This window comes from Oryctolagus cuniculus, chromosome 5 (genome assembly GCF_051225735.1).
Source record: "Oryctolagus cuniculus isolate XC-2025 breed Fujian yellow rabbit chromosome 5, ASM5122573v1, whole genome shotgun sequence".
Taxonomy (NCBI): Eukaryota; Metazoa; Chordata; class Mammalia; order Lagomorpha; family Leporidae; genus Oryctolagus; species Oryctolagus cuniculus.
Window position 1 is genome coordinate 131,451,517 of NC_142871.1, and position 24,905 is coordinate 131,476,421.

The following is a 24,905-nucleotide window of genomic DNA, read 5'->3' on the forward strand; positions in this document are numbered from 1 at the left end:
GAAAACAGGAAAAACACTTTAGGACATTAGAATGGGCATAGGTTTTCTGGATCAGACCCCAAAAACACAAGAAACAAAAGCAAAAGTATACAAATGAGATTTCATCAAAGAGCTTCAGCACAGAATAGAATCAGAGAGAAGAGACAACCTACAAAATGAGAGAAAATATTTAGAAGCCATACATCTGACACGAGGTTAATAGCCAGAGTATGGGGCCGGCGCCGCGGCTCACTAGGCTAATCCTCCGCCTTGCGGCGCCGGCACACCGGGTTCTAGTCCCGATCGGGGCGCCGGATTCTGTCCCGGTTGCCCCTCTTCCAGGCCAGCTCTCTGCTGTGGCCAGGGAGTGCAGTGGAGGATGGCCCAGGTGCTTGGGCCCTGCACCCCATGGGAGACCAGGAAAAGCACCTGGCTCCTGGCTCCTGCCATCGGATCAGCGCGGTGCGCCGGCCGCAGCGCGCCGGCAGCGGCGGCCATTGGAGGGTGAACCAACGGCAAAGGAAGACCTTTCTCTCTGTCTCTCTCTCTCACTGTTCACTCTGCCTGTCAAAAAAAAAAAAAAAAAAAAAAAGCCAGAGTATGTAAGAAACTCACTGGCTAAACAAAACAAAACAAAAATCAACCTAAAAATGGGTAGTTGATTTAAATAGACATTTCTCAAAGGAAGACATAAAAAAGCCAACAGACACGTGCAAAAATGCTCAACATCACTCATCATCAGGGAAATGCTAACCAAAACCACAAAGAGCTTTCATTTCACTCTAGGAAGACTGGTTATTACCAAAAAGACAAAAGATCCCAAGTGTTGGCCAGGACATGGAGGAAAGGGAGCCCTCGCACACTGCTGGTGGGAATGTTAATCAGTCCAGGACTGTGGAAAACAGTAGAGTGACTCCTTAAAAACCAAAAGTAGAACTGCCATATGATCAGCAAGCCCATTTAGGAGCTATCTGCACTCCTGTGTTTACTACAGGCACTATTCATACTAACCAAAAATGGAAACAATGTAAGTGTCCCTCCACTAATGCATGGATAAAGAAAATGTGGTACACATGTACAATGAAATACTACTTAGTCATAAGAAGAAGGAATTTTATTATTTCCAACAACAGATAAAACTGGGAATCATTATGTTAAATAAATTAAGTCAAGCACAAATGACTCACACATACGTGGAATTTGAAAAACAGGTGACCTTATAAAGTTAAAAATATAATGTTATTTATACCAGAGGCTGGGGAGGGAAGTGGAGAGGAAGGGATGGGGAAGGGCTGATTGATGGCTACGAGGGGACAGATAGCTGGAGAGCGGTAAGAAGTTCTGGGGTTCTACTGCATAGTAGGGTTACTGTAACTAATATAACATATAATTCTCTATTAAAAAACAAACCAGAAGGGGTGGGCATTCTGACACAGGTTAAGCTACTGCTGGGGATGCCTGCATCTCACGCTGGAGTGCTGGCTCAAGTCCCATCTCCTCTGCTTCCAAACCATCTTCCCACCAATACATCTGGGAGGCAGCCAGTGGCTGAGGGCTCAGGGCTTTGGGTCCCTCCCAACTACATGAGACATCCAGATGGAATTCCTGTCTCCTGGCTTCAGCCTGGCCCAGCCCTGCCCCAGCTGCTGCAGGCATTTGGGGAGTGAGTCAGTGAACCAGTGGATCTAAGATTTATCTGTCTTTCAAATGAAGCACCACCACCACCAACTAAAAAACCTTGAGCAGAACAGATCTGGGGTATTTTCACAAAAAAGTAATGTTAAATGATTAAAGGGATAAATATATTTACCCTATTATATAATGCATACATGTAACAAAACATCATAGAATACCCCAAAAATACATAAAATTTTTATGTCAAAATATTTGAAAAAATTTAAAATAATCTAAATAAACATGACAACTAAACTCACACTTGATCATGAACTAGATCCCACACTACAGGAGGATGGGGGAGCTGAGAAAATGAAAGATCCTTTAGAGAGAACTAATAAAACTAGATTATAGAAAACTTTTTTTTAAGAAAGCTACTCTTTTATACTTTTTTTTTTAAAAGATCTTTAAATTTATTTCAAAGTTAGCGTTACAGAGAGAGGGAGAGATAGGGAAAGAGAGAACTTCCATCTGCTGGTATACTCCCCAGATGGCAACCAACAGCCAGGGCTGGGCCAGGTTGAAGCCAGGGGCCAGGAGCTTCACTAAGGTCTCCCACGTGGGTACAAGGGCTCAAACACTTGGTCATCTGCTGCTGCTTTCCCAGGCACATTAGCAGGGAACCGGATCGGAAGTAGAGCAGCTAGGACTTGAATTGGCACTCATGTGGGATGGTGGCATTGCAGGTGGTGGCTTTTACGTGCTATGCCACAATGCTGGCCCGGGACAACAGTCTTGATATAAAGTATTTTGTCAGAATCAATATGTTGTGGCTTTATAAAATGATACTCATATTCTTGGAAAATACTCTCTGAAGTTCACAAAGCTGAAGAACTAAAAATATTTCAAAATAAAAAATAAAAAGTTGAAAGCAGTACCTAGGGGAACTCTTCTGACTTAAGTGTTTTGTTAGACTCAGTTTTTTTTTTTTTTTTTTTAATAGCGCCCAAAGACTGAGAATTGCCTACAGCATTGGTTCTCAAGTATAGTCCTCTGACAAGCAGTATCAGCATCGTCTGAAAACTTCTTCTCTGAGCAAGTACTGCTGGGGGTGGAGCCCAGCAACCTGTTTTCATACACCCTCCAGGTGCTGGTGGGTTTGAGATCACCAACCGAGATGCTCTATCTCTAGTTCCTACATTCTCCATAAAACCCAGCAAAATGCTTTGTATGCAGTCCTAGCTCAACAGAGGTTTACTGGATCTGGTTTGACAGTGAATGATAAGGTAGAAATGGCCACTGAGGTACCTGGAGATGATAAGAAGCCCTAGCTAAAACATCACTCTGGACTTCATAAGTGAATAGAAAACTTACTAGTAAAAGCACTACTGTCTCAAAAGGGAGCTTATAGTCTGTTATGTCACCATCAATCAAAAATATGCAAAAACTTATTCAAGCTCTTAGAATGGAATTTAAAAATTAATTCTGTGGCTCTGGAAAGCAACGCACAGTGATCAGAAAACCATGCTGTGTACCAGGCAAGATCTGCTTAGAGCAGATAGTATTCCTGTGTCCAGATTGGATGAGGATGGCTAGACTCCAGAACACCCTTTAGGGGGCAACCTCTAGGAGACAAGACTCAAGGCATTGCAAATGAGCTGATCAGTCTGCCCACTGAGGACAAAATGAAACAAATAAATCCATTTTGATGTAACTGTTTTCTATCTTGAGAAGTTAATCTGTTGGAGATGCTCTAGGATGCAGCCTCGCCACATGCCTCTTCTAATTGGCACCCTAACAGATTTCCCAGGAACAGGGTGCTCCTTTGGTTTCGTTGACTTAAAGGTTACCTAGTCATAGTAAGGCAGAGGAGAACTCGTCTTCAAAATTCACCTCCTCACTGAAAGCCCACGACTGTCTTGCCAATTAACAATTCCTATCACCTATTGCTGTTCCCTATGTGAGAAGGCTCAGAACTCGCCTTACAAATTGCTCTTTTGAAGATCAAAGGGAAGCTGAATGTGTCTGTGTGTGCTCGCGATGAGTCTGTAATTTAATGGAATTTTTAGAGAAGGCTTTGCTGGCAGTGTTCGGATGACAGCCCCAGGGTGGAGGATTCAGGGGAGCTTGGCCACTCTTCCCTTTGGAGCATCTTCCCTGCCTTTAATTGGCACCTCATTAGAAATTAATGAAAATGACATCCTCTGTTCTTCCTGCTCTAGGCATCGAATGCTACAAAAAGGCCCATCACAATTCATAACACATTCAATTTATATAGCAATGGCTCTTAAGCATTATTTATGAGATGTGAATTTCTTGTCAGCAGTTAATAACCTGTACTGCGTGGAAGGGGAATGGAAGAAAATATTGTGAGGAAAAAAAATATATATATGATTTTCTCTTGTGAGAAAGTGTTCTTGTTTGAGTTCAGACTACCTTTCTGGGTCCTCACTTTCAGTAGTAAATGATTGAGTTCCCCCCTCTAAAATCTTTCAAGGCAGTTAAATATCTCTCCAACACTGGGTGCATCTTCAAGGAAATACCCATATAACCCACCCTCTTCTACAGAGATCCAAGCAGACAGGCAGGAAGCACACAGAGCTATTTGTCAGATAGTCCCAGAGATAAGGCATGTGCCCACTGCCGTCTTTTTTTTTTTTTTTTTAAGATTTGTTTTATTTATTTGAAAGAGTTACAGAGAGAAATAGAGACACAGAGGATCTTCCATCCACTGGTTCACTCCCCAAATGGCTGAAGCGGCCAGAGCTGGGCTGATCCAAAGCCAGGAGCTTCATCTGAGTCTCCCACCTCCCACATGGGAGCAGGGGCCCAAGCATTGAGCCATCTTCCACTGCTTCCCCAGGCCATAGCAAAGAGCTGGATGGGAAATAGAGCAGCTAGGACTCAAACCAGTGCCCATATGGGATGCTGGCACCACAGGCCAGGGTTTTAACCCACTGCACCACAGTGCCAGATCCTACCAGCAGGCTTTCTACTCCAACAGAAAAGTCAACTTTTCATCAAGGAGACGCTCAGAATAGGGCTCAGGGTCCAGGATTGTGATGTTAACACATTAAGCTGCACCTGCAATGCTGGCATTCCATATGTGCATCTGTTCAAAGTCCTGGCTGCTCCACTTTTGATACAACTCTTTGATAGATGAGCCTGAGAAAGCAGTGGAAGATGGTCCAAGTACTTAGAGGCTCCTGTACCCATATGTAAGACCCAGAGGAAATCCTAGCTTTGGCCCTGCCCAGCTCTGGCCAATGCGGCCACTTGGGGAGTGAACCCACAGATGGACGATCTCTCCCTCTTCTCTCTGTAACTCCACCTTTCAAATAAAAATAAATCTTAAGACTAAAAAAAGGAATACAGCACAAGCCAAAGGAAGACACATTAGATCATTTAAAACCCATGCAGACCCAACTGGCACATAAGAGATGAGCCTGCTGCCCGGAAGGATGAGGAGCACAGCAGAGGAGCCCACACTTTCAGTGCAGCTGGCTTCACTGGGATGCACAGAAGTCATCTAACACATATTTCTGGATTTCTTCAGCTGGCCAGTGCTACAAATTTTAGGAAATTAGTTGGTTTGCATCAAAGCTGAAGGGTAAACTGCGAGACCGGGCTACATCATCTGTGGATCTCAGCACTAAACTGTGAATTCTCACTGCTTGCCTGACGAAGAGAGGAGGTACAGTCACAGCCAGAAGCAAGACAGCACACCCAATGGACCAAATGCTTGCCCTGCGGTGGTAACTCCTGTGTAACACCCAGGGTTTGGTGTTAGAAAACAAGAAACGAGATACAGGAAAATCCCACAGGACACCCAAAGGTCAATGCTGAAAAAGCAGGAGGCACACAGTCAGGGAGGCTTCCCAGTGCTCCTAACAGACCAGACTGCTGAAGCTCCCAGTGGACCATGTGCGCACCAAGGCAAGGATCTGCAGCTCACATGAGGGGAGCTGGTTAGTCACTGCACCGCAGTTTCCTTGGCAAACCCTAGTACTCCTGTCCTTAAAATTTCCTGGCAGGGTTGAGCAAAACACAGTGAAAGAGTAAGGTCTGGGTTCACCCAAGCCATACGATTTGCACTCCCAATTCCTCAAGCATTAATCCCACAGCTAGCAGGGTGGTACTCAGAATAACAAAGGACTTCGCCTCTTAAGAATCATTTCCCAAGCTGTGCCAGGGTGGTCAAGGATACTGGATACTGTCTCCATCAGGCCACGGGGGGAGATGCTTACCACAGCGACAGGATCCCAACTCCTGCTGCACCAGCTCCAGTTTGGTTTGGCACTGGAAGCACCGACGTCGACTCTTCTGTTTAGATCGGCTGGTTTCCTCAGACCGTTCGGTGTTCTCCAGTAGCCGTGGCCGTTTCACTGGCGAAGCCTCGTTCTCAGATTGTGAATCTGACCAAAACAACACATTTGGTGATCAGGATAGTGCCTGGCCTGAGGAGTACCGCTGACTTCATGTACTGCCAGGCACTCTTCCGACCAAGCTATTGTCCTTGTCCAGCAAGGAACTGGACCCGTGCACACAGGTGACCAATGCTGACTTGCTTGGCTTATTACACTGTACAAACTATGACAGGCATGCACATTTACGGCCCGCTTCTGACAAGGAAGGCCTGAGCCAGGCTGGACAGTTCAACAAAACCAGTCTCTTGGCTGTACCTCTTCACTGGACCCTAAATGAATACTGATTGTATTGATTATTTAACCTCCTCTTAGTTATCTTGCTTATTGTCAAGTAGACTGTCATTCTTTAGATAAGAGACTATATCTCATGAACATTTAAATCATTACGCTTAGCACAATTCCAAAACCAAAGCCAGTATTTGATTCTCTATAACCTCTTCAAAAAGACTTATTTTTTTGAAAAGCAAGATGACATAAGAAGGGGGGAAAGACAGGGCAAAAATAGTTCACTCGCCCAAGTGCCTGCCAATGGCCAGGGTTGGGTCAGGCCAAAGTCAGAAGCCAAGAACTCTATGTGGGCAGCAAGGATCCAAGAAATGAGCCACCGTCTACTGCCTTCCCAAATGCGTTGGCAGGAAGCTGGATAAGTAGAGTAGCTAGGATTCAACTCAGATACTCTGATACAGGATGTGGACCTAACATACTGCAGCACAACAATCACTCTATAATCTTTTCCACTTCTTCTAAATGCAAAATCAGGCTCTAATGCTGAAGATTAATTCAACTTTACCAAACATGAAGCATCTCTGCTTGTTCACAAGCAAACTGTCCTACGGCACTACAACCCCAGGAGGGTGCCACAACGGCAGGCACAGGCAGAAGCAGAGTAGTCCTAAATGGTCTACCAGATCCTACCACTCTTACCCCTCCACTACCCTCAGCTTGTTCTAAGCCACCACCATCTCCTCCAGCCTAGTATCAGGCTGACCTCTTCCTACTGACCCCTTTACTCCTACAGCTTATTTTCCACATAGGAACCAAGTGATTCTGTCAAAAATCAAGTTAGAATCATATCACTTCCCTGCTCAAACCCTACTAACAGTGCAGTGCCCCTTCTCAGAGTACAATCCAAATGCACACTGGGATCCTCAAAGGCTCTGTACCATCTACCTCCCTCTACCTCACCTCATAGCTCCTGCTGCTTTCCCCCTTTGCTGCATTCACACAAGCCTCATTACTGTCTACTGCCCTGAGCCTTGGCAGCTTCTGTCCCCTCGTCTGGAGCACTTGTCACAGCTCTCTGTGAGACCTCACCTCCTTTAGTACGTCTTTGCTCTCAAGTCACATCTTCAGTGGAGCTTTCTTGCATCATCACATCAGGACCACACTTCCCTGCCCCGCCACCCCCCCTCCTCCCTGTTCCTGATGTACATCCCCCCAGAGAAGGTAAGCTTCAGGAGGGCTTTCCTCACGGAATGGATCTTCTCGTGGGCAGTCCTGGCTTGCTATTTACGTTGGTTCCAGTGAGAAGCTGCAGCCTGCTGGATGTGGTCTAGTGCAGGCTGCGCCCCTGCCCAGCCTGCCTTTGTGTGAGGAGATGCTGTACCTCACTGAGGTTCTCCATTGGCCGGAACAGTGACAGCCCCACCAGACTGCACTGGCATAAGCAGGTCCTGCGCCACTCTTAGCAACTGCAAACTTCATTTTTCATCTCATTTAACTCTTCTAGTCGGACACGACATTTTCCCCAATACAAACCAACTAAATAAGGCCTTTGATGGAAGCAAGTTCAGCCTATTTCCCAGCGCTGCTGGGCACAGCTGTCCAGACCCAGCCAGTGTGGTGACTAAGGCAGCCACAGACACGCCAGCCCCCTCTCCCTGCTGCCATCACAAGAACGACAAGCAACAATCTAAATGTAAATCATTACAAAGCAGCCAGCCAAAAGGAATTCACTTTGTATGAAGCACATTGCTCTCGGGGGCGGGGGGGGGGGGGGTACTTTTTCACAAGCCAGCAATCACACTATTTGTATTAATAACCCTACTTAGATTTTATTTTTATAAAAGGAAAATTCTGGAGTAAAAAATTATGTTTGTTCTAGACAAGCTCCTAAATTTGAAGCTTCTATACAAGAAATCACTCCCCTTATCTGATGGGGGTGGCGGGAAGGGGAGGCAGTGGAAGCCTGTTCATCAATATTGTTAAAATCTGGAGGGTCTTGGCATGTTGCCCGCACACCTCCCACATGAGAGGGGACCGCTCAGAGCCTGCAGCCTCTTTTGTTCACACCTCTGTAAGAACTAGGTGTGTGTCTGGAAATGCAAGTTCCTTCCACATGAATGTGTTCCGAACTGTCAAATGTATACGGTCTGCCTACAGAGCACTCACCTCCATTGCTAAAGCAAACCTTTGCTACAAAGAAAAGACAACTTAATTTCAATGTGATAATAAAGCTAAAAAATAAAGAGAACAGAAAAGAAAAAAAGAAAAGAAATCCCAGGTGTCGTAGTGCTATCCAGACCTAACTATTTTGAAACAAGCAAAGGGTGATATGTGCAGAAAATACTTTTAAATGTATGATTCCTCTGACTGAGAAACAGAATTTACATTTATCTAATCATAATCATTGCTCATGACCATCAAGTCATTTGATGGGATCCCCCAAAGTTGGATCCGCCCACTCTTATTCCCCACCTTATCTGGTCAATGAACATTCAACACCACCACCAAAGACGACCTTCACAAGGTCCTGTGCTGATCATTTTCCTCTAACCATTCCACGTGGATACAGAAACTACAGAGTTCTCTACACTGGCAGGCAGCAGGCATGGGGCATCCTGTGGCAGTGGGTCCTGAGGGAGGTTTCTGACACTGTCAACAGTTTCTAGCTGTCCTCAAAGTACACCAGGCCTGGGTCCTCTGAAAGTCAACCTCCCGCATCTACACAGTTCCACCACCAACAGCACCCACGTACTGGAAGTCTCAGTTGCGGGAAGCAAGCAGTCTTAGATTCTACAGCAAGGCAGACAAAATGTCTAACGAAAAACACAATTTTTTAGAATCAAGGAACTACTCTCAGATATTCAAAGATAACATGAACATACTCACTCACTTTTCTCTCTGTTGATTCTATTTAGATGGAAAGGATCCTTGAACCTTGAGCCTTCTCTTCACCACAGAGAAGAAAACAGTTCCCCAAATGTTTGCCACCTTCCTCATGGTGCCAACCAGGAAAGCAGCAATGCTAACTTCTTAGCTAAGCAAATCATTCTTTGGCACCTTCTCACAAGTCAACTTAGAGCTTTCATTAGAAGCTAACAAAATGATAGCAGTCCATAGTATCCTCATCATGTCTGTGTAAAATTTACATCTCCTCTGCTAATTACTTAATGAAACCTTGTGCCACTGGGTGAGTTGCCTAAGTAAGAAAAACAGATGTCCGGGGCAGGAATTCTAATTACACAATGAACTATTCAATAAATGTTATATCAATTAGAAAAAGACTATCAGAAAAAAGGCAACCAAAGATGGGTAATATTAAAGGAACCATCTACTGTTCATACTTGACTGAATTAAATCCTGATTATTTACTTTTTGCTCACAAATAACATTCCTATTTTTTGAAGCACTTTTAATTTCCTGAACAACGATGGAAAACACCTAATAATCAACTTGCCGCCTCTGAACTCAGGTAGTAAGGGTTAAATGTGGAGAGGATGGTGAGCAGAAATAGCTCTTGGAGCAGCTTCAGCTGTCAGAAGGAAGGAGTCCTTGCAAGGAGCAGCTCATTAGCAGCAGGAGGAGCCACAGTGGCAAGCTGGAAACTGCTCGCACCCCAGGAGTTAAGAGGGACTTCTAATTAAAGTCCTTCATAAATGGCCAACAATGCAGATTTTTTTCCTCCAGTATGCTTTTTCTTGAGAAAATAATCTAGTCAGGATATACCCATGCAGGGCTGGATAACTCTCATGCAAGTGCTTAACAAATCCTTCGTTTCTCTGCCAGTGTTTAACAGAACGAGAAATACACCACATCAATCAAAGCCAAGTCTGGTCAAGAATAATACTGTGATGAAGTAAGGAAGGAGAATCTCAACAGAAAGTATTTTGACCCATCAGCTTTCTTGCTTTAGAGGTAACTACTGCTTAATTTGTGACAGAGAAGTAAGTACAATAATTCTAAAAATACACCTTTCAAAGAGAGCCATTCTTCCAGTGGTACCTTCCTACCCAATTGCAGAAACTCGTGTTCTGACTGTGGTGTTCAATTTAGGACACGGCTGAAGTGGAAAGCTTGACTGGAGACAACAAACAGAGCTGCTACTTTTAAATTCTGTTTTGTTTCTGACAGAAATTCACATTTGTTCCTTAACTGTCACTGTTCTTGTCTTTATTACTCATGTTCTCTCCCGAAAATTTCCAAATAAACTGTGTCAGGCCTGTCAGAGCTGAATCCCAGCCTCTCTCAATCCGCTGTCGCTGAGCAGCTGGCAGGCTGCACACACCCTGGGCCACTACCCACGGCTGTGGCCTTCCAGCAGCACAGGCAGGCTCGTGGCCCTCTGCACAAGCAACACTCACAACGCAGAACAGAACCGGCCAGGCCAAGCGGCAACAAAGAGAAGAAAGCAGCTTCCATTCCCCTCACCATCACCCTCCCCCTCCCTCGGTTCCACGGAAGAAAGACGAATCTGTTCTAACTCAGCTCAGTGACAGCCTTTGAGGGACTCAATCAGTTTTTTTAGAACCTATCACAGTCTCTTGACAGAATGACATTTATGATCCCAACAGCCTGAGCAAACATCAGTAAGAGCAATAATTAATGAACCCTCACACATCACTGCTGTCTCTCCCTCGACCATTTAAAAGTAGCTTAAGCTGCTACAACCTCTGTCCACAAAAAATGCCACACTCACTGAAAAAACTGCTAAAGAAATCTGCTTTACGGTGCTTCCTCGTACTTCTCCACAAGCTCTGCCTTCAGAGTGTACGCAGGGATTAGACCCACGTTCTCCTAGCACTTCACCATGTGCCATAAGACTCCAAGACAGAAGACACCCTCATTACTCGCTAAACAGTGATTTTAGGCACTTTGTGCAAGTGGGCTTTTCCTTTCCTTTCTAACTTAATGGCCTTAGAATAATGTGTCTGCTGAAAGCCATGAGTTGGGCAGAGATGAGGCTCTTCAAGAGGCTGATTATTAAGACTTTATGGCGATGCAGTCATCTTCATTGAGAAGGAGATGATCTAGCTTGAACAGTGCCTGGGGGACCACAGTTTAGGATCAGTTCACAAACGGCCAGGCAGCAGTATACTTTCCAAGTTTAGTTGCCTCTTCTTTACAACCAACTCACTTTCTCTGGCTCTCTTCTTTACTACTGAAGATACCTGAGGCAGTCTCATTCTCCATCACAAATGCAAGACTGAAAGCCCAAGTCCGACTCTTCCTTGCTGCTGGGAACACAAGACTGGGAAATCTGGGGTGGCCAGTCAAAATGGAGGACTATCTGGGGAGTGGCACCTGAGCTCTTAGGATCTTTGTCCTCCTCGGTATGGTCAAAAATCATTAAGGCATCAGAAATCCCCTTGGGAGTGTTATCATCTAACCAACCGCTTTTGATCCTCTTGACAACAATGCAAAACTGGTTCTGCAGAGACCCTTCTGATTGAAACACAGAGCAACAGAACATACCCGAGTCATGATGAGTCATGATGAGTCATGCCCTTCAGGAGCTAAGTACCCACACATACCCCAAAGGCACATTCTTGAGCCTGGGATGAGATTTCTCTCTTCCTTATGGCCCATCTTACCCTCAAATTCCTGGTACACAGGAACCTGGAAGCTGATTCTGGTGGTACACCTTGACACAGAATTAAGTGATCACAAAATCATCAAAAGATCAAGTGGGATAAATATGATCCCAAATAGAAGTAATGAGAGAGAGCACCTTTGCCTTGTTTCCAGCCTTAGGAGAAAGCATTCTGTCTTTACCTAACATTTTGAGAAATTTCAAACATACAGAAAAGTTTAAAGAATAATACAATAAAACCCATGTATATTTTCAAATTCAGTAACTGTTGATAGTTTTCCACATTCCTTTACTTGCCTCAATATTTATAACCCCCTCATCTGAAAATAAGCTTCAAACACCAAAACACTTCACCTTAAAATATATACAGGTCTAATAATAAAGGCATTTCCTTATCTAACCAAAATATCACACTTAAGAAAATTAATAATTTCCCAATGTCACCTAATACTGTCTATACTCCAATTATTTCCACTGTTTGCAAAGGCATGTCCAAATCAGTTTAATTTGGCTCTTATGTCTAAGTTTCTTTTCATCTAGAACAGTATGTTTCCCAAACTATTCATTTATTCACTCGAATAGCAAACTTTTTTAAAGATTTATTTATTTATTTGAAAGTCAGAGTTACACACATAGAGAAGGAGAGGCAGAAAGAGAGAGAGGTCTTTCACCTGCTGGTTCACTCCCCAACTGACCGTAATGGCCACAGCTCTGAAGCCAGGAGCCAGGAACTTGTCTCCAAGTCTCCCATGGGGGTGCAGGGGCCCAAGGACTTGGGCCATCTTCCACTGCTTTCCCATGCCATACCAGAGAGTTGGATTGGAAGTGGAGCAGCCGGGACTCGAACTGGTGCCCATATGGCATGCAAGCACTGCAGGCGATGGCTTTACCCACTATGCCACAGTACCAGGCCCTCAAACAGTAAACTTTTCCACAGTCTTGGTTAAGTTTCCTGTGGTATGCACCACATCCTAGATTCTTTTCTTTCTCCCCCTCCCTCCTCTCAAAGACCTGAAGAAAGGAAGAAAAAGATTATCTATCAGTCAAACATATTATTTAATTTTAAGGAAAGGAACTTTTAACTGTTTAACTTCTCTTTTATATATGCAGAACCAGAAATGTAAAGGTTCAGAGAGCATATGGCAATCCCACACAGTTGCAGGGTTAACACAATAACGGCAGGTGAGGATGGGCAGTTATTGTGTGACCAGTGTTTGCCAAGTAGGCAGTGATGGGGATGGCATCTCTCACACACTGCAGAGGATATGTACAACCTGTGCCTGGGAAAGGAATGGACACTTAGGCAAATGAGACGAACTTGCTAAGTACTTTTTCAAAAAAAAAAAAAAAGAAAGAAAAGACCAAAACCCCTCTTTTTTATTTATTTATTTTCACTTATTTGAAAGGCAGAGATAGAGACAAGGAAATATTCCATCCACTGGTTTACCCCTCAAATACCAGCAACAGCCAGGGCTAGGTCAGGCCTAAGCCAGGAGCTCTGGACTCAATCTGGGTTGAGTAACTGGACCCTAACTACTTGACTCATCTCCTGCTGCCTCAGGTAACTCCAACAAAGGATGTGGGCATCTTAACTGCTAAGCTAAATGCCTATCCCCAAACTCATTTCTAGGGCCACTCATCACAGCAGGTGGCTATGACAAAAGAGACTCCTTAAAGTAAGCTTCAGTAATGATACAACAATGAATGCTAACCCAAAGTATTTTATCCTGCACCAGCTACTTTCTAAATGCTTTCACACGTAACAGCTCACACAGATTTTACAGCAAGGCTTTGAGGTAGGACAGTTAAATAAACTGCCCAAGGTCACAAGGCTCCCAAGCAGAAGAGCTTGGCATGAGCCCTTGCGGTTACTCGATATGCCATCCTGCCTCTGATGATTTTATTTCTGCTCTCCCATGAGAATACTCTACCGCAAAGACAAGTTTCTGCTTGCTTTCTATGTATACAAAGAGCCAGCTATCTCTGGGATAAGAGTGAGGGGTAAATCTAGGGTAAAGTTTGGGAATGAAAAGTTCCTCTCTCTCTTCTACATAAAATCCACTTGCCCAAGCATGATCACAAATTTCCTTACTGCTCTTAAATTATGATTTAACAGGCTTAAATTATGATTTCTCAGACCATTTTCTTCTCACTCATGCTAACTCCATGGATTTCTGAGGACTGTAGTTATATCATTTAATTTATATAAAATCAGCCTTACTCTTTATTATTATTTTATGTGCTACCTTTGTTCTGTGTGTCATACACTGGGCTTAATCTTGTATTCACTGTTATTGTTTTAAAAACCTAAAAAAAAAAATCTACCCACAAAAGTTTCTATATTGATGATCTGTACAATAATACAAAAAAAGCTTTTTTTCCCCCAATAGCACCAGAAAAGTCAGATATTCTCATTTAAAATTGTCTCTTAATTATCAGAGACAACAAACATATCTTCTCAGCTTTATATGGGCTCCATAAGCAGAGATCAAAGCTCTCTCTTAACCACCATGACAGCCACCTACAGCTCATATACCAAATTTCACAGAAAGGCAAAGATGAGGGTGGGTTGCCCAAGAACTCAAACTACTGCCGGGGGCCAGTGCTGTGGCGTGTGGTTTGGGCCACTGCCTGCAATGCCAGCATCCCACTTGGGCACCAGCTCGAGTTGTGACTGCTCCACTTCTGATCCAGCTCTCTGTTAGTTCTCCTGGGAAAGAAGCAGAAGATGGCCCAAGTGCTTGGACCTCCACATCCATGTGGAAGACCCAGGTAAAGCTCCTGGCTTCGGTCTGGTCCAGCCCTGGCTGTTGCAGTCTCTTGGGAAGTGAACCAGCAGATGGAGGACTTTTCTCTCATTGCCTATACTTCCCCTCTCTGTAACACCACCTTTCAAATAAATGAATAAATAAACCTTTAAAAAACAAAACAAAACACCGAACTATTGCTGAGTTTATCTGAAAATCAGCAGTCAACAGCTCAGTTTGTTAAGTGTCATTCTTACAGTACTGTTTTCTGAAAGGGCATCACCAGGAGCTACGTTCCCTGCAGAGGTGGCTGGTCAGCAGAATGTCAGACCACCAATGTAGCCATCATCCTGTAAGGCTGGGACTCGGCTTAGCACCACCTCCTTGTTTTAGCTTCTCTGTTAGCAAGATCTGTCTTGCCTGCCCAACAAAAGCATATTACCTCTCCCCTTAGATTTTTCAATTCTCATTGAAACTGACGAACAACCCTCAATAAATAACCTTTCCTTCTGAAAGTAACCTGCTTGGGTATTTTAGAGCTCAACAACATCACAATGCATTGATTTGTTTTTAAATATCACATTAATAGTATCAATAGAGTACTTAGAATAAAGCAGCACTATGAGGGTATGATAAAACAGAGAAGTAAGATTACAAAACCCAAGAGAAAGATCCGCTTCTCAAAGTCACATGCCCCAATTTCCTAGCTTCTGCTAATCTGTCTATGACCATGAGTGCTCAACGACTCTTAAGAGTGATTAGACAAGTCTTGAACTTCTACTATCTTACCAGCAAAGGAAGATCACAGTTTATTTTCATCTATCTCAGGAATGAGAAATTTGAGAGGTCTATAAAGTATCTGCCCAAGGGATATTTTAAAAGTTCATGGAAAGTCTGTCTAATGAGTCTAGCATTGTGGTGTAGTGGATAAAGCTGCAATGCTGGCATCCCATATGGGCACTGCTTTGAGTCCTGGCTACTCCACTCTGATCCAGCTTCCTGCTTATGTGCCTCACAAAGTTGTGGAAGATGGCCCAAGTACTTGGGCTGCTGCACCCAGCTGAGAGACCCAGAAGAAGCTCCTGGTTCCTGGCTTCAAATTGGCCCATCTCTGGCCATTGTGGCCATTTGGGTAGTGAACCAGCAGATGAAGGTGTGTGTGTGTGTATGTGTGTGTGTGTTTCCCTCTCTTTGAAATTAATAAATCTTAAAGAACAAAGGAACTCTGAATGGATTTCAAAATTTTTTTGAATAAACATCTATTTTTTCTTTTTTCTTTCTTTTTTCTTTTTTCTTTTTTTTTGACAGGCAGAGTGGACAGTGAGAGAGAGAGACAGAGAGAAAGGTCTTCCTTTGCCGTTGGTTCACCCTTCAATGGGTGAAGATTTATTTATTTATTTATTTATTTGAGAGGTAAAGTTACAGACAGTGAGAAACAGAGAGAAAGGTCTTCTTCCATTGGTTCACTCCCCAAATGGCTGCAATGGCTGGGGCTGTGCCAATCTGAAGCCAGGAGCTTCTTCCTGGTCTCCCATGCAGGTGCAGGGGCCCAAGCACCTGGGCCATCCTCCACTGCTTTCCCAGGCCACAGCAGAGAGCTGGATTGGAAGAGGAGCTGCCAGGACTAGAACTGATGCCTACATGGGACGCCAGCACTGCAAGCAGAGGATTAACCTATTGCGCCACAGCGCCGGTCCCAAATAAACATCTTAATTCCACTTCCATGAACTTTCTGAAGTTTTCCCATATATTCAGATTTTCATATAATTGTATATAAGATGAGCAGCTTGTTTTCACCTACTTTCTTAGAATATTCATTTAGAAGTTAAACTCCCTAAATATATGGAGTATGTCTGACTTACAGAGAATTGTCTATTCTATAATTGTATGAAGCCTAGAGGTTTTCACATTATGCAGCTGGGGAGTACCTGTGACTGTAGCCCCTTCCTCCTACTGCTGATTTAAATTGGAAGAGGCCTGAGGGAAGGGAAAGGCCAGAAGTCATCACATAATGCTGTGCCCAATATCTTGGTCTCCAAAGCACAGCTGACTTGTGCAGGGTTAACCTAATCTGGCTTGAGTCCTTTGCCAGGCAAATTAAAATCAGGGAATACTGAGTACATGAATGAGGTGGGAAAATGGGTAAAAATGAATGGGACACTAATAATTTTTTCTGGATTTTGTTAGAAACATACAGACAAATGCCAACTACTACCATGTAAATCATCCAAACCCAATGAAGCTTAAGTACCCTCCCTGTGGGTACTGTTACTCTTATAATTGTTTTTGCTATAATGTGAGCTTCTGGAATAGAGGCAGAATCCGCTATGTTTAATACTCTATTGAGACTCAACAGCAAAATAATTTTTAAAAAGCAGGAAGTAGAAAATGAGGAGAAAAAGAAGAGAAAGGGAGAAGGAAGAAGGAAGAAGATCTATGTAACAGGACAAGTTTCTAATCAGGGTAATCTTGCAGTGAGATATTGTCAACCTGTGGGATGTGCTTCAAGCTTAATGTAAGGAAAAAATGTTTGTACATTTATATTTTGCTGTTTAAAAAAATCAGCTTGAATGCATAACTGAGTAGATGCCAAAATTAAATCGCTGATTTGTTTTTAAACTATTTTTGTTTCTAATTTAGCACCCACTTAATTCAGCTCCTCTTCCTATCTATCACTTTACCTCTCAAGTTTCTTCCCCTGAAAATCTAGTCTTCAGACTCATCACTCTGGGGGAAAATCCTTATGGTTATAAAAAAATACAGCTTCTGTGCCTTATTTTAACTCCTTCTGGTGTGAGGCTAAATGAACCTAGATTTCTCCCATCACATGATGTCAAAGAGTGCCTAGAGAAAACCTTATACAATTTTTTCCTCCTGAATGAGTACAATGAGTATTGCTTAGAGTTACATCAGCGTTGGTGCAAGCACTAAAAGATTTGTACAGAGTTTGGAGGGGAGTGGCTAAAGAAAATTCTCTTTAACAAATGGTTTATAGGGGCCTGGAATTGTGGCACAGTAGGTTAAGCTAGCTGTGACACCAGCATTCCATATGAGGGCTGGCTCAAGTCCCAGATGCTCTACTTCCAATCCAGCTCCCTGCTAATGCACTTGGGAGACCAGCAGAAGATCTCCAAGTTAAGTGGGCCCCTGCCACCCACGTGGGAAACCAGGATGGATTTCCAGGCTCCTGGCTCAGGCCTGGTGCATCCTCGGCCACTGTGGCTATCTGGGGAGTGAACTAGTGGGCTGAAGATCTCTGGCACTTTCTCTCTCTGTTAGTCTGCCTTTCAAATAAATCTTTAAAAACAATTAAAACATTTGAAAAGTAAACAAAGCCCCATTTGTAAAATGAGCTGGTGGAAAATCAAAGGCAGGGAATTCTACATTAAAAAGTATTTGAAACATGTACCTAACATTTAAAGTTCAATTTTGCTCAGTTCTCTGCAATTACTTATCAAGATATCTACACTATGAACAATCATACTAAAAATCAATATATAGCATTGTTAAGTTCCCAATTTTAGGGACCAGCATTGTGGCAAAGCAGGCTAAATCACTGCCTGCAAGGCTGGCATTCCATATGGGGGCTGGTTCAGGTCCTGGCTGCTCCACTTCCAATCCAGCACTCTGCTGATATGCAAGGGAAAGCAGCTGAAGATGGCCCATGTGCTCAGGCCCTGCCACCTACATGGGAGATCTAGATGAAGCTCTTGGCTTCAGCTTGGCCCAGCCCTGGCTGTTGTGGCCATTTGGGGAGTCAACCAGCAGATGGACGATCTCTCTCTCCTTCTCTCTAACTCTGCCTTTCAAGAGAATAAATAAATCTTTTTTTTTTTTTTTAAAAAAGAGAGAGAGAGAAAGAAAGTTTCCGAATTTTGAAAACTGTACAGTACCTAGTAGGGTAATTCCTTGAAATTTTCATTGTAAAAAAGTATCAACTCTGTAACTTGCTCAGAAGTTCAGGAATGTGGATACAATAAGCACAGACATATGTACTCAGACAAGGCCAATGTGGTAAAAAGTTAAAACTGGAGATTCTTGTGAATGGCATGAAACATTCTTAGACCTTTTTTGGAAGTCAGAAATCACATTTAAATAAATAAATAAGTAAAACAATATTCCAGAGTAGCTATACTTGGAGAATATTGGATAGAGTGCCTGCTGAGTTCTTTCCCAGAAATGTTGGCAATGCTTGAATCTGATGGGAACGGCATAAGATGGCTGTAGCAGGTAATCAACAGTAGAGCCAAAACTCATGCTTTTCCAGGCTTGCAGTGAACTCAGCCCTTATCTGTATATACTTTAATGAGTAGCCACAGAGGTTTTTAAATGTTACTCTTCCTCCAACCCCAACAAGGACCTATTCTTAATTGTATCAATTACTGCAACTGCTGTTCCAGGAAGGGTGATGACCAAGGCCTCACCATGTGATTTTAATCTTCTAGGAATGGATTTATCAGCAGAACATCAAAGACAAAGTAGAACTGAATCTTATCAGTTACGGAAACTGCCAGTTAATGCCAAGCAGACAAATTCTGCCTTAGCTAACACCTCCCATTCAAAATCGTACTTACCCAAGTTCCCTCCTTACCACCCAACTTTTTTACAAGGTATCTTATGCATATTTAGACATATCATTCAAGCTATAATGCAGTAACATATCTTTGGAGAAGAGCCATTCAGTTTTATCTGGGGTGGGGGGGAAGCAGCATCCAGTATATTTTTCAAGTAAATACGTACATTGGCCTACATTCAAGATAAAAATCTTAAATATTGTGTTATGTTCTATTTATACCTTGCTAAAGTAACAGAAAAATGAACACAATCTGAGTTAAATGCTCTATTTTCTTGCTTATATTTGTTTACATTTTTAATAAGTTTTGAAAGGGTAGATGGATGTGAGAAATGCATAGCATGTAACCAATTCCCTTGCCATTGAGCTAATAGAGATGTGGTTTATTTAAAATTCTGAGTTGTGGTTCTGCTTTGGGAATAGCTTTCCAAAACTCTGTGGGTGGATACTGGTAATGAAACAGAGAACTCAAAACAGCAGGGAACATAAGGCCAAATAAGCTTATATAGTGGTGTATGTGTATGCACCAAAAATAATTATACATACATAGTGGGAGGCTGGTTAACTGAGCCCACGGAGGCACTTGGCTGTTCAGATAACTAATCACAATATAAAGTCCCTCTTGACAAAAATGCCTCCAAGGTTAAACTGTCTGATTTTTAATCATAAACAAGTGAATTTATCGGCTAAAGTATCCTTTCAAGTTGTTGGTTTGGATACAACAGCCAGTCTTTTTAACCAAGATTTTAATCATAAGAAAACTATTAACCCCTCTGTGGCCCCTAAACTGTGATTTGCTTGAGAAAAAAGGGCTGTACTCAATTATAAGGATAACTTTATACTTTCATAATTATTATAACAGTGGAGAAGAACTCAGGAAACAGGCATTTTTTCGTAAGAAGGCAAGGTTGCAAAGTCTCTGTAAGGATTAATTTCTACATATATATAGTAAAACTTAACTTTTTTCAAGAAAGGCCTGGGGCTGGCTCTGTGGCAAGATAGGATGGGCCTTCACATTCCATACGGACACCAGTCCATGTCCTGGCTGCTCCTCTTCCAATCCAGCTATCTACTTATGGTCTGAGAAAGCAGTGGAAGATGGCCCAAATGGGAGGCCCAGAAGAAGCTCCTGGTTCCTGGCTTCAGATCAGCTCAGCTCTGGCTCTTGAAGCCATTTGGAGAGTGAACAAGTGGATGGAAGACCTTTCTTTCTGTCTCTCCCTCTTTCTGTCTGTAACTCTACCTCTCCAATAAATAAATGAATAATTTTTTTTTAAAAAAAGGCCTAAGAACAGAAGTTAAAAAACACAACAACAAAAAAAAAACACAACAACAACAAAACCTGCTTTTCCTAGTTCTAACACCCAATTTTCTTAAGAAAGGGTTTTCCGGGCTTCCTGTCATTCACAGCTCTTACCTACTCAAACACTGGCTTCCACCTGCCCTCCTTCCTTCCCTGCCCATGCTGACCTCTCCTCCTCTCCACGTCTGTCTTCTCCAGTCTCTCATTACCAGCTTCTGATTCCTCCTATTTTTCCAACCACACTATCTGGGAGAGTTCTTTCTCACTTTTCACTCTGCTTTCATACGCTCCATCAGGTTCCTTCTGTCCACATCTCTATTACGTACTGGGGCATCACCAGCCATCATGCTAGGTGTTTCAAGTTTACTGTCTCATTTAACTTTATGGTTAGGTCTATCATTATTCATTCTATTTACCAGAAAAGAATACCAAGGCTTACAGAGAGGTTCAACAACTCTTCTACTTGTGTGACAGAGGACTTGAACGTGAACCCTCTGGTGCCCACATTCTCAACCTCCACGCCCTACTTCCTTCCCTTTACTGCTGGTAGCTGTATCTTGTGTTCATCCCCCCCACCCTGCCTTGATTTTTCTAAAAAGAGAATCATTCTATTGAGGTAATTCCCTCCTTCTGTCTTTCACCAAAGATTAAAGAAGAAAATCACAGCCCTAACTTTGTCCCAGATAACCTTTAGTTCAAGAGACCAGATGTAATACACTTTCCTCTGATTCCTTCCTGACCCAACTAAAATTAAAGGACAAAAAACGACATGAGGGGCTGGCATTGTTGCATAAAGGGTTAAAACCCTCCCTGTGAAACAGGCACCCCATATTAGTGACTGTTTGAGTCCCAGATCCTCCATTTCCAATCCAGTTCCCTGCTAATGTGCCTGGAAAAGCAGTGGAAAATGTCCCAAGTACTTGGGCCCCTGCCACCCATGTGGGATACTCAGATGAAGCTCCTGTCCCCAGCCTGGCCCAACCCCAGCCCTTGCTCCAGCCCCTGCTCCAGCCCCTGCCCCTGCCCCAGCCCCTGCCCCAGCCCCAGCCCCAGCCCCAGCCCCAGCCCCAGCCGTTGCGGCCACTTCGGAAGTAAACCAGCAGATAGAAGATCTCTCTGTCTCTCCTTTTCTGTAACTCTTTCAAATAAATAAATAAACCTTCAAAATAATAAAAGATATCAAAGATGAACCTACTTTAATAAAAAATAATTGTGTTTTAATATAATCAATAAACAAGAAATTCTAAACAAATGTTTTAAGCTGGTATCAGTAGACTGGAATTAAGACTGAAACCTGGTGGCTGCAAGCCACAGTGTGCAAGGAAAAGTTGAAGAGGCTCTGCTTTAGAAGCAGCAGGAATGAGAGCAGAGCGAGAAGCAGGGCAGAGAGCAGCGGGTCCACAAAAAGTCCGTTTCTGTTCATGACTGTACTAGACTGCACCTCCAACCTTGGCAGCCAGCCCACTTTTACCTGGCATAAATCTAGACAGCCCTTCTCTAAAGAAACTGAATGGTTCATCTAAGCAAAGCAGTATAGGGGCCGGCGCTGTGGCGTGATGGGTACAGCCTCCGCATGAAGCGCCAGCATCCCATACAGGTGCCAGTTCGAGTCCCGGCTGCTCCACTTCTGGTCCAGCTCTCTGCTGTGGCCTGGGAAAGCAGTAGAAGATGGCCCAAGTCCTTGGACCCCTGCACCCACGTGGGAGACACAGAAGCTCTTGGCTCCTGGCTTTGGATCAGCCCAGCTCCGGCCGTGGCAGCCAAATAGAGAGTGAACCAGCAGATGAAAGACCTCTCTCTCTCTGCCTCTCTTCTCTGTGTGTAACTCTGACCTTCAAATAAACAAATAAATCTTTAAAAAAATAAGTAAAGCAGTATATACAGTCCCTCATAGACAAACTCCTCTTCAGGATTTAATGACTAACATCTGGCTCAACTTCTTCAGGATTAATTTTACCAGTTAATACCTCTACTATCCCACTCCATACCATATAGACACTCAGTAAAAACTCCCACTCAAGAAAGAGATACGGGGGTGGGCATTTAGCACAGAGGTTAAGACATTGCTTGGGATGCCCATACCCCATATTGGAGCCCCTGGGGTTCAAGTTCTGGTTCTACTTCCAACCAAATTTCTTGCTCATGCACACTGAGAGGTAGCAGGTGATGGTTCAAGTAGCTGGGTCACAGCCACCCATGGGAGAGACCCAGATGGAGCTCCTGGCTCCAGGCTTTAAACTGGTCCAGAACTGGTCATTGTGGCCAGCTGTGCAGCAAACCAGCAGACAGAAAATCAATTTTCTCTCTTCCTTTTCCTCTCCCTCTGATGGTCTGCTTTTCAAATAAATAAATACTTTTTTTTAAACAAAAGAAAATCCATTTCTTGGTATCTGTATCTCCTTCCTTATACTCTCTGAGGGAAGTAACACTTCTAAGGTTTCTGCCACTAACAAAATCTTGCTTGTATTCCTCTCCCATTTCTCAAAAAACATGTTTTCTCTCCCTCCCTCCCTTTTCTTTGTATTTATACAAGAGTAAAATATTTCCCTATGTCAACCACCTTCACTTCAAGAAATGCCTGGTCCTGTCTCTTCCTCCATCCATCACTGTTTATTGTTTTGTTTTGTTTTGTTTTGAACGGCACAACCAACTCCCTCAGCTGAGTTTCTTTACTTCCCTATTATCAAGAGCCTCTTTAGTGACTTCAGGCTTTGGTTTCTCACCGCACTCTACCAAGGTGTTTCCGGTTTTCCAGAGGCCTTTCGCTAGCTAATAAGCAAGAACATTCCCCACACCTCGTATTTCCGATCCCTCTTTTCCCTCACCTTTCACGAGCCTACAGGCATCTTCCTCCTTTTCTTGGCTTAACTCACTGGATTATCTTTCTCTTTCCGGGCCCTCTAAGTATAGTCCTCAGTCCCCTTTTTTCTCCTGTACCCTCACCACTGTGCACAGCTTTACTCACTGCTTCTAGATTGATAATTTCCCAAACAGACCTGTATTTATAATTCTCTACAGAACTACCTATAATAACCTAAAATTTAGTCCTCCAGAAACTGAAAAGACTTCCAATTCATCTTCCTTCTCACTCCTTCTCTGACATCAATCCTGGGTCCTCTGACATTCATCCCTGGGTCCCTCAGATTTATATTCTGTCTTCTTTCTTTGGCCAACTCTAATCAGCTGTCAAATCTTGTCCATTATTCTTTTAAAACATCTTTCTCAGATTCATCTCTTCCTCCACCCCACTGGCTACCACCCACTGAATGCCATTCTCTGAATAAATAAGCAGGAATTGATTTTTTATTAGTCAAATATTACTTTGTAGGCAAAGGAAAAAATCTACTTACTTTAACCCAATGGTAAGGCATTTTACAGAATGAAATACCCTTCTGTACCATTAATTCTCACTTTATCTGGCTTCTAACATTGGGATTATCATATGTAAGGCTTCTTTAAAATGAAGTACTCCTACCATTAACTTAAGGCATCACAAAAAAAAATTATGCCTCTACAGTGGGCAGTCTACTGATAGATTAGTTTTGAAGGTAATGCACACAAAGTAATAAATTCATTTAAAGGCACAAGTGACAACTAACAGAATGTTCATAAACTCCTGGGCACAAACTGGTCAGCCCTTCTCCAAAGTGTCTCTCTGTGGCTTTGCTATAGACTTTTCTTACCTCAAAGGTCTCATTACCATGATACAGTGAGGCTAGGTGGTCAAAGCTGAATAGAGCTGTGTCTTACCTTTTCCAGTATCAGGTGCGTATGTGTACTCAAAAGCATCACCAAGCCATATTTTGAGGTTCTCTATTCAGGAGAGCACAAGGTCCTTTTGCTAGATTTCCCCTCCATATTCCAGTATCCCTTTATCACGCCTAGTGACGCTAAATAATTAAATCCTGTACATTTCACTAGGGAGATAATTATTTAAAAGAAAATGACCACATTAGTATATTTGCTCCTAATGATTGGCATAATCATCCTTCCTATCTTCACTTTCTAAAATGAACGTGAATTGTGTTTCTTGCTCTCTAAGAAAGCTGAAAGTAGCTGTGTTTGTTTTTGTACTTTATTTCTTTTAGGCATAAGCTCCCACGGGCGAGATGCATGGATTCACGCTTCTCATTCTTGCATGCTCCTACAGAATCTTCTACAGGACTGTATCACAAAGGTCTTTTAATAAAGTGAACTAGCTGACTAACCCCAGTCTCTCAGCTGGTCCTATATTCTACATAAGCAACCACTTCTTAAGGTGTGATCTATAACCATGACAGCAGGCAATACAATAAGATTATGTCTTTAATCGGCCATGATTATGAAATATTTCTGAAGACCCTTCATGAGGGGGGTGGCCTGGAAGCAAGACATAGGTAGGAGGAATAAATGCCAATTCTCCTGCTGGCAGGAGAAGCAATGAGACCGTCTCTCTTCAGATAGATGAGCA

General features: G+C 43.1%; 1 protein-coding gene across 2 annotated transcripts in view; it reads right to left on the reverse strand.

The window, feature by feature from the left end:
• The window catches only part of ZFAND3 (zinc finger AN1-type containing 3), a 330,833-nt gene that overhangs the window by 28,480 nt on the left and 277,448 nt on the right, over positions 1-24,905 (reverse strand). For both annotated transcript variants that reach the window (XM_002714678.6, XM_070074120.2), the window contains one exon: positions 5,841-6,008. In XM_002714678.6, the coding sequence (XP_002714724.1) occupies positions 5,841-6,008 (168 nt within the window). The remainder of the gene's footprint in view (positions 1-5,840; positions 6,009-24,905) is intronic.